This window comes from Mytilus galloprovincialis, chromosome 8 (assembly GCF_965363235.1).
Source record: "Mytilus galloprovincialis chromosome 8, xbMytGall1.hap1.1, whole genome shotgun sequence".
Lineage (NCBI taxonomy): Eukaryota > Metazoa > Mollusca > Bivalvia > Mytilida > Mytilidae > Mytilus > Mytilus galloprovincialis.
This window is the reverse complement of record NC_134845.1, coordinates 50,249,837-50,265,344: the sequence shown is the minus strand read 5'-3', so window position 1 is coordinate 50,265,344 and position 15,508 is coordinate 50,249,837. Positions and strand designations below refer to the sequence as shown.

The following is a 15,508-nucleotide window of genomic DNA, read 5'->3' as shown; positions in this document are numbered from 1 at the left end:
AGTGAATGTTATTCAACATTTTTGTAGATACCAGAATGACAGTTAATGACATTTAAACCATTAGTTGAAAGTGAACTGACATTACCATTGCTAAAAAATGAAAAGAAACCAAAAAAACAGTACTTTACAATGCACAAATTCTGACAAATTTAACCACTAACGATAATTGAAATGAGGTAAACTGATACGTATTGATTTAAAATCATATGTTTTATTGACTAATATCTAAGTTTTAAAATGTTTAATATAATAGTGTACTATTCCAAAATGACTTGTTGAACTTGCTGAAATCATTTGACATTTTTTGTCAGTAACATTGTATTCGAATCCGTAGCAATCACGATTTAAAGTACAACTTCTGGCACAATTCAATCGTGACGTCAGGAGGATTGCCTTTATATACACATAGGTACTTGTGTGTTCCGTCAGTTTATAATTCACATCAAATAAATCATTACCTAAAAATAAAAAAACATAAAATTAACTTTATCGAACAAATAATAAAGTAAAAAGGAAAACCCAAAATTGCATTTTTCACCTCATCATAAATTTTTTTTAAAATTACAAATTTCAACTAAATATGATTATAAAGTGTATATAGATATATAGTAACCAATGAATATTTACTGCACCATATCAATCAGATGTCAAGTACTTTGGCCAAAACGTTTTTTTTATGGATTGTCAAAGCAACAGAATTCAAACATCCTTCGAAGAGCTATTATTACAAACAAGACCAAAACGTAAATGTATCACCAAAACAAATAAAGAATCAACAATCAGCATAATGAAAACAATATATAAGACACGCAAGAAGGCGTTGACTATATATATACATATTAAATGAAAACAAATGTTAATTTAAAGACAACCGCAGCAGTTTAACAATGAGAAAAAAATCATAATCTTATAGTCAGCTATAAGGGCCCGAGATGGATACATTAAATAATTCAGTTGAGAAATAACAGAATAAATCATACGAAAACAACGTAAAACAGATGTGATCAAACGACAACCACTGAACTACATAACTCTGAATTTTGATAGGCACATTAAGACTTTGTCGGGGTTAAACATATTTGTAGACGCTCAACCCTCCCCTTAATCTGAGACAGTGTTGTAAAATGTATAACAACACAACATAAGAACAAACTGTCAAAATCAGTTGCAAACGTATTTACATTTCAAAATTCGTTACTTGATACTAATGTTAATATCTTAACTAATAGTATTTTTTAAAGGTTAATAATCGCAAATTTTCAATAAAATATCAGTCGTACCTAATGGGTTTGTATAAACATGAACTCAACACGTGTTGCAAGTAGTTATCAAAGGTACCAGGATTATAATTTAGTGCGCCAGACGCGCATTTCGTCTACATTAGACTCATCAGTGACGCTCATATCGAAATATTTATGAAGCCAAACAAGTACAAAGTTGAAGAGCATTGAGGATTCAAAATTCCAAAAAGTTGTGCAAAATACGGCAAAGGTAATCTATGTCTGGAATAAGAAAATCCTTAGTTTTTCAGTTCTGTTAGTCCTTCCGGAGTACCTGAGTTCACCCCTCGTTTTTCGATGGGATTCGTGCTGCTTAGTCTTTGTTTTTCTATGTTGTGTTTTGTGTATTATAGTTTGTCTGTTTAATTGTCTTTGTTTTGTTTTTTTTAGCTACGGCGTTGTCAGACAGTTGTGGAATATATAGCTGGTTTTATAGCTAGCTAAATCTGATGTGTGAACAAAACAAACATACATCATAGGTCAAAAATGGGGTACACCATTCATTATGTTATAATCTTCATCACTACAAAAATATAATGTATCAAAGAAACACAAAACGGCATAAAAAGATAAGCCCATTAGCAAAGGTGAAAGACAAGAAAACAAATGGCATTGAAAAATGAGACATGACATTTATTGAAGTAACTCAAAACACTAATACATTGCAAAGGCGTTTTTTGAACACACCACTTACTTTCTTCACAGTTATTTCCCTTATATGCGATATAACAGTTACACGCGTATCCATTTATTAAATCTGTACAGGTACCATCATGCTGACATGGATTGGAACTGCATTCATCATAATCTAAAAGTTGTAAATGTATTTGTAAATTGAATATGATAAAACAATTTTAGCTTTTGTTATATAACGATAGCACCACAGTGACTTCGATTGGTACGTCTTTACACCTAAGTTTTGAATTGATTTAAGGATGTACTGAGGTGAAGTTTTGGAATTTGTGTCAAATGTTCGGACCAATTGGTGTTTTTTCATACAATACAATGTAAAATATTTTGCCCCATAACACCCATTTACTTTTTAATATAAGACTTAACAGCTCGATCACGAAAGGTCATTTACTAAAATTTTAGAAGATTCTTGATTTTCTTTCTTTAATTTTGAGACCCAAGTAGTACCAATGCAAATATAAAGTAAAAGTCCGAGTCAGGCTTTTCCCGCCATGTTTTAAATCTCAAATATCTCGAAAAGGAGGTCCATGACCTATCATTATTTTTAGCTTATCTTTATCCTTAATTGATGCCCTACCAGCGTAAAGTATTAATTTTATTTTCTTAATTTCTTAATTTTACCTAACCTCACCTAAGTACATCCTTAAACTAATTTAAGCATAATGATAATTAATGATCTACAAATTGTCAGTGGATGTGCCTTTAATATTTGAGTCAATTCATTTTCCTTATATGTTTGATTAATTTGATATACTGTTGATTCATTATAATTCGTTGGATATCAATTGCCGTGGGTTTCGTGGGTACAGATGAACCACGAATTCAAATATTCAACGAATAACATTTTTGTCAATAGGCTTTTAATACGGTGACTGGCAGAACCACGAAATCAAATATCCACGAATATATAAGTTTTCAGCAATCCACGAAAATTGATACCAACGAAAATAAATGAATCCACAGTATCTGTCGATTAATCAGATAGATAAATGTAGTTCATTACAATACATTGGATACATCAATTTCACTAATGCTATAGACATTTATCCCTTTCCAAACCCATTGTATTTTTTTATCAACGAGTGGATGCCTGTGATCTCAATAGATCATTGGATTATTGTAAGGGTCATAACTTTTTTTAGCTAACTCGATGAATCAACATATGCTATGAGGTGTTGATGAAATTGACAACTTGGTGGAATGTTAAAAGGCACTCGAAGGGGATTTTTGTTTATCAAAAAAGCTAATTTATTCTTTAATTATTAGAGAAACAGATTCTTACATACATTTTTAGTTTCTCGTGGATTATTGGATATCCTTGATACTAACTTCAAGACATTTCAAAATGCAATCAAAAGCAAAATAATTGTCTTATAATAAAATACAATATGTTTGGTAACAAAGATGTGTTAATCACATAGTATGTAAGCAATTATATTAAAACTGCATTTTGCTCAAGTACACGGGATAAAACACATCCAAAACTGATAGAACATGTGTTATGCAATATACTTACTTTCTTCACAGTTACTTCCTGAGTATCCTTGGAAACAGGTACACATGTATCCATTGATTCCATCTGTACATATTCCGCCATGCTGACATGGACTTGATGCGCATTCATCAATATCTACAAAATACATTTGAACATTGAACAGGATGTACATAGTAATAATTGTTTAAAAGACCAAGGAACTCTTCGATTGTGACGTCTTTAGTGTAAGTTATTAATCATTTGTTAATTGTAACATTATTATATAAACTGCTTCAGACACGTAAATCTATAAATTCTAAGTTCCAAATATTTTGCGGCATTTCAATTTATTCATTTTCCTAATATCAAAAACAACAGTCACTAGTGTATCTATTGATTCGATAGATTGACATAGAATCGAACTTCAGTCACATGTTCTGAGACCACAATTAGTTCGTAGTGCATTTCTTTTAGAACATAAATGAAAATAAAAAAAAATTCCACCTGCGCTATCTCAAAGAAACTTTTACAATGTGTTGTACTACGTTTGGGACAAATTATATCAAAATTATAGAAAACTTCATCAGCTCTAACTCAAAATACGGACAATTTTATGTTTAGGGTGTCTTGAAATCTTTTGACAGCTTCCGAAGTGCTAATTTTTAACCTTTATCAGCTGGACCAAATCACTACTTTCCTTTAAAATTCTGACCTAATTTTTTTTTACAGTGTAATTTCACCCCCCGCCCCCCCCCCCTTTCTTGCAATTTGAGGCATTAAACATGGAGGAATTAATTTGAAAGGGGTATGCAAATTAATGGCAAGTAACCCACTGTACACAATAGGGACTATATTCGTGAACAACGAAAATCAAGGGACGACAATTGTGGTTTCGGACCACATGCATTTAGAATGTGCTTTTGCTGTGAACTTGATGAATATATGTATAACTACTACTACTCAGTCAAAACCTACCAATTGATAATATAGCTCTTTCCATATATTTCAATATTATATTCTGTTTGAAATACCCACTGATTCGCATTGAAAACTACCGGATAATAAATATAAAAACCTAACATGATCATTGAAAATTCGTCTATCGTAAGAAATGAAAAACTCGGTGCACTTTTCTTTCTCAAATGGGCAATTTAATATATCATTAAAACGTACAAGTACCATACTCGCAGCTGTTAAATGGAGTTGTTAGACTTTTAATTACATATTAATTACCTTCAAAATTGTATTCATTATTTAAAAATTGAACTGAAAGTCAATGGTGCGCTTTTGTAATAAACACTTCAACAAGATTTTTCCTGGAATGTATTTTTTTAAGGTTTCACTTACTTTCGTCACAGAGAATTCCTGTGTATCCTGAATCACAAGTGCAAGTGTATCTATTGATCAAATCTGCACATGTTCCACCATTTTGACACGGAGTTGAAGCGCATTCGTCAATATCTAAAAATGAAGTAGTCATTTTCTTATACATTCAGAAAAAAATATGTTTTGAAATGTGTTTAAAACATTACGCTGCATTCAACGTTATTCGTGTTATTTCATTATAATATTAAATGCATAATACTTTCCAAAATCCAAGAGGAAAAGAAACACCCTCTACAAATATAATGTTCATCCTAGAAAACTGTGTATAATCTTGATATAAAACTTAAAATGCCTATAAGATGATGATTGTTTTGAAAAAATAAGATGTAACTACATACAAACATGTACCCAATGACCCCATAATATTTCAATGAAAACTTTTTAAATTCAAAGAGGTTTGTACGTCGTCATTATTCCACGTTATTTGTTATAAATTTTAAATCTAAAGGACACCAAACGCCCCTCAATTGCATGTATTACTCTGGTTTTTTTTTTTATTTAGATATACATTTATATGATCATGTATACTGCGGAGAGGTTTATCGTGCATTTCAATGGTATTTGTAATATTGTTTTATTTCATTAAAGGACATCAAATAATTATGCCCTCTATCGCTCAGGTTTATATTTATTTATAGATCCATATGATCATGTATGTTGTCGGGAGGTTTACCATGGAAAACACCTAAACAACCCTTCTTCGACTTTTTTTTTAATTTAAATGAGACAATTCGAATTCTATTCGATAAACTTCTTCAATAAATACCACAAATAAAAATACTTGGAACAATATGAATATGATTTCAAGCACAATCAGCGCAAGCATATACTTTTATTTTATTCTAAATATATTGCATACTTTCTTCACATTGAAGTCCCGTGTATCCCAAGTTACAGGTACAAATATATCCATTGACCATATCTGCACATGTTCCACCATTTTTACATGGAAGTGAAGCACACTCGTCAACATCTAAAATTAAAATGTATATGATGAAACTTAGTTGATACATGAAAAGACAATTGTCAGATATAAATAATACTATCCGTTGTTGATAGTTGGGATTTTCTTGTTGACCTGAAAAGATTCCGACTGTAAAATGGATTTTAAAACAAAACAATGACACGAATGATTTCTGTGAACATGTATGTACAATTTTCTTTTACCCGTATCATATCTTCATGTTGAACAAATTTTGCATAAGCATAACAGTCAAAATTGTGTTCAGCATTCAGAAGTTTCGATAAACATGTTTACTTATAAGCCAACACCAAGTAGATGTATTCCATTAGAAACACATCGTCATGAAATTCAAACTTTTAACAAGTAACTTCAAAACAAAGCATTCAAGTTTTTTTTTCTTTTATAGGAAAGTTGTGGGTTTTCATCTTTATTCTCGTCGTTACTGTTATATACAATTTGTCGCATATCAAAACATTTCTCCAATCGAGTTTGATCTAATTTCAAAGCCCTTTTAATTTTGATTTTTTTATCGAACATACCGATATTCTAGCATGTCATATCAGATATAATGCGTTTGAATATTGCATTTTACCTTCTTTGAGGTGAATATTTTTGTCTTTTTGCAAAATGCAAAATTTTGCTAGAAATGAATTTCAGTTCGATACTGTTGATCATTGATTTATTTTTCAATGATGCCGGTATACTTTTAGTAGATACAAAGTATTGTGTTTGGATTTTTTTAGATTATTCTTAAAAGTACATAGGAACACGAACATCTATGCCTCGTCTTTTATCAAATGAATGAACCATGTTGTCATATAACGTGTCTGTCATAACTCTTAGACAGAAGCATGTGAAAACGACAAGAAATACTGTAATCGTTAATCCACGAAATGATTTTTTTTTCAGAGAATCTTATATGCTATCAAGCGTATATATTAAATATAAATCACTTAATCGTTGATTCACTCATCAGTTTTAAGTGAATGTGGGTACTTTTATCAAATAGTTGTTATGTCCCTTCATGAATGTTGTTTAAGAAGTTGCACTAGGATTATATAAACAGAAATATATTACGCTCAATTGTTTACCTGAACATGTGTACGAAACTGTCATGTATTTATATTTATTTGGACATGGGTCAATACCAATGGATCTTGGTTCAAAGGAACAGGTCTGCTTGTTCTGACATCTTTGTGTGACCCAATCTGTTGAGTCGATGGTGCAATGAAAACCACTGGAGTATGGACCATGGCCATCGGCGCACGTTGTTCCATCATTTCTCCCATACGTTGAACTAGTTATTGTCATAAACGAATTTAAGGCACACGATATGGTGTCTGTATCCATGTGACAAATAGTTTGTTCAAGGCCTAAAATTAAAATTTATAAATGATTGATCTTTATTCATTACACTGTGTATCGGTGTTTCTAGTTCCCATATTTAATAATTTCGCACTAGATGAAAGACAATAACAATCAAAACCAAGGAGTAAACAAAGTTTCGAAAAAACAAAGTACATTTACATCAATAGTTATAAATAATAAATAAGAAACTCCACGACCTCCAATAAAAACAGGGAGTGAAATCAGGTGATGCTGAAGGGTAAGAATTTCCTGGACCGTATACGGCACCCGTCGTGTGAAAATAATACTCAGTAAATCAATGTTTTCATATTCACTAATTTTGTTTGCAGAATAATTTGAATTTTGATTTTGATCACATATCCCACAGCTTTCAAATTTAAGAAAACTGTATTGTGTACAATAGTTATCAAAGGTACCAGGATTATAATTTAGTACGCCAGACGTCGATTCGTCTACATAAGACGCACCAGTGACGGCCATGTGAAAATATTTATATAAAGCCAAACACGTACAAAGTTGAAGAGCATTGAGGATCCAAAATTCTAAAAAGTTGTGCCAAATACGGCTAAGGTAATCTATGCCTGGGATAAGAAAATTCCTTATTTTTTCGAAAAATTCAATGTTTCGTTAACTGGAAATTTATAAAAATGACCACATTATTGATATTTATGTCAACACCGAAGTGTTGACCACTGGGCTGGTGATACCCTCGGGAACGAAACGTCCACAAGCAGTGTCATCGACCCACAATGGTGTAAATAGTTATCAAAGGTACCAGGATTATAATTTAGTACGCCAGACGCGCGTTTCGTCTACTTAAGACGTATCAGTGACGCTCATATCAAAATATTTATAAAGCCAAACACGTACAAAGCTGAAGAGCATTGAGGATCCCAAATTCCAAAAAGTTGTGCCAAATACGGCTAAGGTGATCTATGCCTGGGATGAGAAAATCTTTAGTTTTTCGAGAAATTAAATGTTTTGTAAACTAGAAGTTTACAAAAATGACCACATTATTGATATTCATGTCAACACCGAAGTGTTGACTACTGGGCTGGTGATACCCTCGGGAACGAAACGTCCACCAGCAGTGGCATCGACCCAGTGGTGTAAATAGTTATCAAAGGTACCAGGATTATAATTTAGTACGCCAGACGCGCTTTTCGTCTACATAACACTCATAAGTGACGCTCACATCAAAATATTTATAAAGCACAACCGTCAAACATTATTAACATGTGTCCTAAAATGTGTACTTAGACCAATGATACACGAGAAACAGGTTAACTCTATGGCGCAATTTCTTTATTTTCAAGAAATCTCTTTTGAGGAAAATTGAAGATTTTTAAAGATTTGATTATAAATGCCTTTCAAAAAGTCGGTTTATTTCGTGATTTTGAAACATGTTGATTTTTTTTAACCATTATAAATTAGGTATGTTTGTTTCATCCACGAAATAATTAAGATTAGCACAAGCTTACCATATATTATTGAAACATATATATGTATAGAATAGAAAATCCATAAAAACTGCATGGTCACAATATAAGGTAAAAACCTTAAAAAATTGGTTTAACAATGCTATAAACAAAGCTTCAAGAAAGTGAAAAAGATGTTAATTAATCCTAGATTTATAGAGCTTATTTATATTGATTATACGGAATTATTGAATTATAATTAAATTCAAATACAAATTAAAATCGTTATACCTAAACGGTTTTTGATTCATTTAATTGGTGATTCCAAATTGTCTAGTCTTAATTGGTGCTTCCTAATTAGTTAGTCTTCTACAATTGTGATATTCTTTTTTCATCAGAAGATCAAAATAAATATTTGAAATAAAGTGTTCTAATTTCAGTAATTTTCAAATTGATTTTGGAATAAAGTTGTAATTAATTTTCAGGCATGTATTTACTTTCTATTGAACAGTAAAATTCATAAAAATAAATTGAAAACGTTTGAAAAGTTATGCAGTTCACAATTATTGTTCAGTGCATTTTTTGTATACAATCAATTCAAATAAAAATAAAACATCGCACCTGCTCTATCTCAAGATAATGGTTACTGTTTACAATTCTACTATTGGGACACATAATACAAAAAATAATAGAAACTTCTGCCATCATTAATTCAAAATATTGAAAATTCTTTGTAAAGGGGGTCTACAATTCAGTTTTACAGCTTCAGAGATACTAGTTTTTAATATTTTTCAACTGGACCAAATCACTACTTGACATAAAAATACAGCACTCAATTGGTTTAACATTTTATTTCATCCCCTTACTTAGTAATTCAAGCATAACATTTAAAGAAATAGATTCAAAAAGTGTATGGACAAAATGCTAGTTATACACTGTCCACACTAAGAACTATATGTGTAGACAACGACTATCTGAGGACGATAACTGTGTCCTTGGAACATTATGATTGCCTATAAAAGTCATATATCATAATGAAACCACCAAAATTGAAACTGTTTTGATTATTTGAATTGCTAAATATAACTGCGTAACAAGTGTTTTTTTCTTCACTTTCTGGTGATGGAAAATCCTACATATTTCATCAAAATCTGCTGAATGTAGTGCATTTACATTATTGCCTTCCTGTGAACTAATCCCCAAAATTTTCTCGTAGGCAGTACCCTTAACTACGATATCTCTATCTTTAACTCCGGCTGGCGCAAAGTACAATTGTGAGGGAGACACTCGTGAGAAAATAATTACACACGTGTATTGAAGGTAAATAACTGATTCTTGATAAACCGCTGAGCGACGAGCACATCATACGCCCGTGGTCTTGTGTCTTAAGTTTCATTCAATAATCATCAATAGTTTCTGAGATACGGCGTGACATGTTAACCCCCCCCCTTTTTTTTTACAAAAAACTCAATTACTACAAAGTAAAATTTGGAATCATCACCAAAAAGTATACAGATTATTAGACTAATATAAATAAGAAGTGAGTAAAGTTTTAAGCAATAATCAATTATCGTTTTTGAGATACGGTGCGGCATGTGACTCCCTCTTTTTTCGTAAAACACAATAACTCTAAAAATTTTGAATCATCACCAAAAAATAGAGATCTTTAGATATATTACTAAGAATTATTTAAAGTTTTAAGCAATAATCATAAATCGTTTTTGATATACGAGGAGACATGTGAAAAAAACTCATGTGTTTTAGTTACAAAGTACTGTAATTTAAAAAAGATTAATCATATTTTCTCAAAAAAGTATACAGATCGTTTGACCATCATGTTAAGTTTCATGGAATTTGAATGAGTTGTTCTCATGTTACTGGGCGACTTGTTTACGCTTGACAGACGGATTAACGAACATCGGAAATTTGTATCCCATAAATGCTCCCGTCAAAATTTTTTCGGGCGTTTTAAAACACTCTTACTCAACAAAGCATGAATCCACTGTTATGGTTCAGATTAATAAACAAAAGGAACCGCATGAAAAATATAAAATGATTCTTTTAATTCACCTAATTGTTACACGTGCGCTGTGTTAATCAGTGCAGTTCCTATAAGATAAGAAGTATATATTATATTATATTCGATTCAACATTTTCTCGAAACAAAACATCTAGAATTTTTTATCAATAACTTGGAATATTTAAGTTTCTACGTTTAGTGCATATTAAACACATGCCGTTCAGTTGATACAATATTACTTTGAAGTTCTTGCTACTTTATGAAAAAGACTTATTTTTTACAAGGTGTATAATTACCTAGTAAATGACTGCTTTTACGATTTTGGATAGCTTGTCTTTTTTCGATAAAGAATATGGAAATGCCTTTAATAAAACTATACTAAGGTTTAAATCTAAGAAAGAAATTTGTAATGTTAATAATTATCTTAAGATATGAATCGCAATAAGATGTAATAATAATCATTGTGTTGTTATCAGCATGTACTATTTATCCACTACCAAATAAACATTGGCTAGAACCATGCAAGTATTGTTTTATGAAATGTTATTTCAAGACTTGCAAATTGGCTACTTGACAACAATATAAATATTAAGTTATACTTGAGTTGATATCTAACTATGTGTCTGTGATTTTATTAATTAAATGAACATATGATTGATATTAATGATTTTATTTAGTTCATCTATTGACTATTGATCAAACTTTAAAACATTGACGATAAATAGGTTCTGAATTTAAGAATGGATTGTTATCTTGTTGAATTGCATTGTGTTTTTATATCATGAAATATTGATTAAATCTTCCAGTTATTGTCATAATCTGTTTTTAAAAATTATTCTATATTACTAATATACTTTTTTAATATGTTTTATAGGGATTTAATATGATAGAATAATTTCATTCACAACATTTCAATCCAAATAATCATTTATTTTATTTTACTAATGATATTTTAAACAGTAATTTGGACAGTCAACTTTGTTTTTCATTTCTCATGACAATTATGTTAAGACATTGTATGTACATTAGTAGAATTAATTAGAGGAGTGGATTGTGTTGAATAGCAAAGTAAAACACTTTTTTAATGTTACTGATGCCAATATCATTAATGTATACATTTAAAGCCAATAAGTATTCTTTGTCATAGTAAATTAAGACAGTATTGACATAGATATGGGACAAAATCAATTACTCAGATAAAAGTTTAACTTCAAAAGGACAAGTAATATAATAATAAAATAAAGAAAAGTTGTATTGCTATGATAAATAGAGAATAATACATTACAAAATCCGTATCATATGCTGTATCATCCTGAGAAACCAATATCAGCCCGGGGGTCTTTAGGCCCGAGGGATGATATTGGTCGAGGGTGATACGGTATGTGACATGAATTTTGCCATGTTTTATACACTTTATCATATATTTCAACAGGAGAGTATATATGAACTGCTTGTTGATCCCTAGCACCTGTTGGTTACCTTCAGTACTACTGTGATGTGATAACGGATAGGGGTGTAATAAAGGGTATGATAAAGAGTGCGCATCGAAGTTGCGCGATATGGATTAAACAGCAGAATATTTATCAAATATTCAAAACTATTGTATATACTTCTAAATATATGATAAAAAGCAAAAAAGTCCGACTTCAGTCATATTTGGCATACTGATATCATTTAAAATTATGCGAAGCAAAACTAGTTCACAGTAAATCAAAATTGTATTGACATAGATGTGGGAAACTATCAATAACTCAGAAAGAAAAAAAAACAAATCTTCAAAAGGACAAGTAATTTAACAGGAAAATCCAAAAATTTGTGATGATATAATAAAAATCAACATAGGTCCTACTACAGTCATAATTGGCATACTGATATGATTTAAATCTTTTAAAATTATGTGAAGCAAAACTGATGAAAATGCATTAGCCGTATTTAGAACAACCTTTTGGAAGTTTGTGTCCTCAGTGCTCATCAACTTAATACTTGTTTGGTTTTCAAATCATTCTGATCTGAGCGTCACTTATGAGTGTTATGTTGACGAAACGTGCGTCTGACGAATTAAATCATAATCCTGGTACCTTTGATAACTAATTATTAATGCAACACACGTTTACTAAAGTGTAAACTTATAAAAGCATATTAGAAGTACCAACCAAAACGAGATAATCATATTACATTATCTCGCGTCTATTTAAGTTTTTCTTCCTTATACATGTTATAACCATGTTGTAAAAGGTGGTATGTAAGAAACACACCGTGCTAATACAGTTCATACATTTTGAACACACAAAAGCGTTATTTACATTATTTATAAAATGAAAAGCGTCGTCCTATGGGAATGGTATTATGTTTGCTGTTAAGAATGCAAAGTTGAATATTGGAAAGAAAAAATCATCACGTCTGTCATGTAATCTAGTTTGAAGTGTCTATATAACAACAAACAGAGCTTTTTGTTTATGTAGTCTTCTTTGTTTAATTTCAAGTTTAGTGTTTTATACTAAAGTTTTGATTAAATGGGAATAGGGATCCTCGACATATCTGAAAGTGACATAATAAAACATAAACGATTACCCTGTTAGGTTTTGAAAAGATTTTGTATGTTTTGCTTCATATGGGTATTATAACAGTTCAGCGAGAAGAAATGAACAATAAGCTGGTTGTTAAAATATGAATATACTTAGCGCAATATATACATTAAATATGTTTTGTTTGTAAACAAATCCTATGTTTTGACGATATCAACGTAAGTGAATATGCTTTGTTAGAGTCTCACGTAGGACGATTTTTCCTGAATAAGCACCACAAAATCCTAGGTTTTCATAAAATGAATCGCGTGGTTGCGAATAAACCGAATATAAAAAACTAATGTTATCATCATCCTTGTCTTGTTTTGTCCTGCGATGTAGATCTTTATCATAGATATAGGAAGATGTGGTATGAGTGCCAATGAGACAAGTTACAATTTATAAAAGTAAACCATTATAGGTCGAGATACGGTCTTCAGCACGGAGCGTTGACTCACACCGAAAAACAAGCTATAAAGGTCCCGAACAGTTACCTGTGTACAACCATTCAAACGGGAAAACCAACGGTCTAATATATATAAAAACACGAGAAACGAGAAACAATATGAACCACATCAACAAACGTATAACAACTGAACATCAGATTCCTAACTTAGGACAAGTGCAAACAATTGCAAAGGGTTTTAATGGTTATTTAATAAATAGGACTAATTGCGAATAATGTATTATTCCGATTCATTAAGATCAATATTGTAAACAACTAAAAAACTAGAGTCTGATCGGACTTTTTATCCCTTTTTCTTTCTTAAACTATTTCGATCAAGATACATAACACACAATAATGAAATCTTATTTGTACTGAATGTAAATTCTTGGCGTGTCTATTTGAATAAATTATTTGAGAGGGGAAATAATGACTGAGCTTTATAGTTTTGTAACAGTCATTATATGTTTAAATGAAATTAAGGTATTACACATCTGCTTACCCTTCCAGAGCACCTGAGATCACCCCTAGTTTTTGGTGGGGTTCTTGATGTTTATTCTTAAGTTTTCTATGTTGTGTCATGTGTACTATTGTTTGTCTGTTTGTCTTTTTCATTTTTAGCCATGGCGTTGCCAGTTTATTTTCGATTCATGAGTTTGACTGTCCCTCTGGTATATTTCGACTCTGTTTTGAAAACGTTTTACAAGGCTATATTTGGGTTAGACAAATATGTGAAGAATGTTTTGATGCTCTGTTTGAAAATGAAAACAGAATTATAGACTTTTATCTTTAACTGTATATGTAAGTTAACACTGAATAACACAGACTTGTTTTCTGATTGAGGATAAGAGACATGCATTTCGCCTTCATACGACTCATTAATGTTGCCGGAATTGAAAAACATAATCGAGCAATTTTTCCGGAAATATATATTTTTAACATGTGTTAAAAGAGTGCTACATATCAGATGTTATTTCATTCATTCAAAAGATGGTACAGTGATACAATATCTTTTTTTACAATATAGTTAGTCTAACAATCTGTGCAATGAATATAGAATATAGTTATTGAACTGATTCAAACATATGTGTTACCGTAACCAATTAATAAACATAAAACTTTTTAACACATACTTTCAAAAGATGTAGGATAAGTGCGAATGAAACAACTCTCTATCCAAGTCTTAATTTGTAAATGTAAACCATCGTATGTCAAAGTACGGCCTTCAACACTTAACTTTGACTCATATCGAACAACAAACTTAAAAGGGTCCCAAAACTTACTACTATAAAACCATTCAAACAGAAAAATCAACAGTTTAATCTTTATTAAAAAAAGATAAACGAAAACCGAGAAACACTGATGAAAAAGTGAACTCACAAAAAAAATTAACTCCTAGGAAACTTCAAAACAGAAATTCCCTTACTTAAAAGCTCAAACACATCAAACAAATGGACAACAACCGTCGTATTCCTGACTTGATACAGGCATTTCCTTATGTAGACAATGGTGGCTTAAACCTGATTTTATAGCTAGCTTAACCTCTCACATGTATGAGACTCGCATCAAGTTCTATTATAATGACAACGAAAAGGTATCATATTTCCGAGAAAAATATGTTTCACAGGAATTGTAATCACAGAAAATATGTTTCAGCACTAAAAAAAAATTTCCGGAACTAATTGTTTACAAAATGTGAAATAATGATAACTTTAAACTCACTTAAGATAAATTCTCAGTATATATGATTACTTGTTTAACCAGTGGAACACATTACACAGATAAGGAACATATTTCATCATGTTCATCAGGTAAAGAACAAATCTCCAGACAAAGAACTTATTTACCAGGTAAGGAACAAATCTTTTAAACTAAGAACTCAATGTCACAAGATTT

At 31.0% G+C, this 15,508-nt stretch overlaps 1 protein-coding gene across 1 annotated transcript; it reads right to left on the bottom strand.

Moving 5' to 3' along the window:
* Positions 1-225: 225 nt before the first annotated feature.
* LOC143043051 (uncharacterized) lies at positions 226-7,162 on the bottom strand. The gene is made up of 6 exons (XM_076215547.1): positions 6,889-7,162; positions 5,693-5,806; positions 4,795-4,908; positions 3,490-3,603; positions 1,975-2,088; positions 226-458 (listed from the first exon to the last, which is right to left on the bottom strand). Exons 1-6 carry the CDS (start codon positions 7,145-7,147, stop codon positions 226-228), a joined length of 948 nt encoding a protein of 315 aa, XP_076071662.1. The 5' UTR covers positions 7,148-7,162.
* Positions 7,163-15,508: the final 8,346 nt, after the last annotated feature.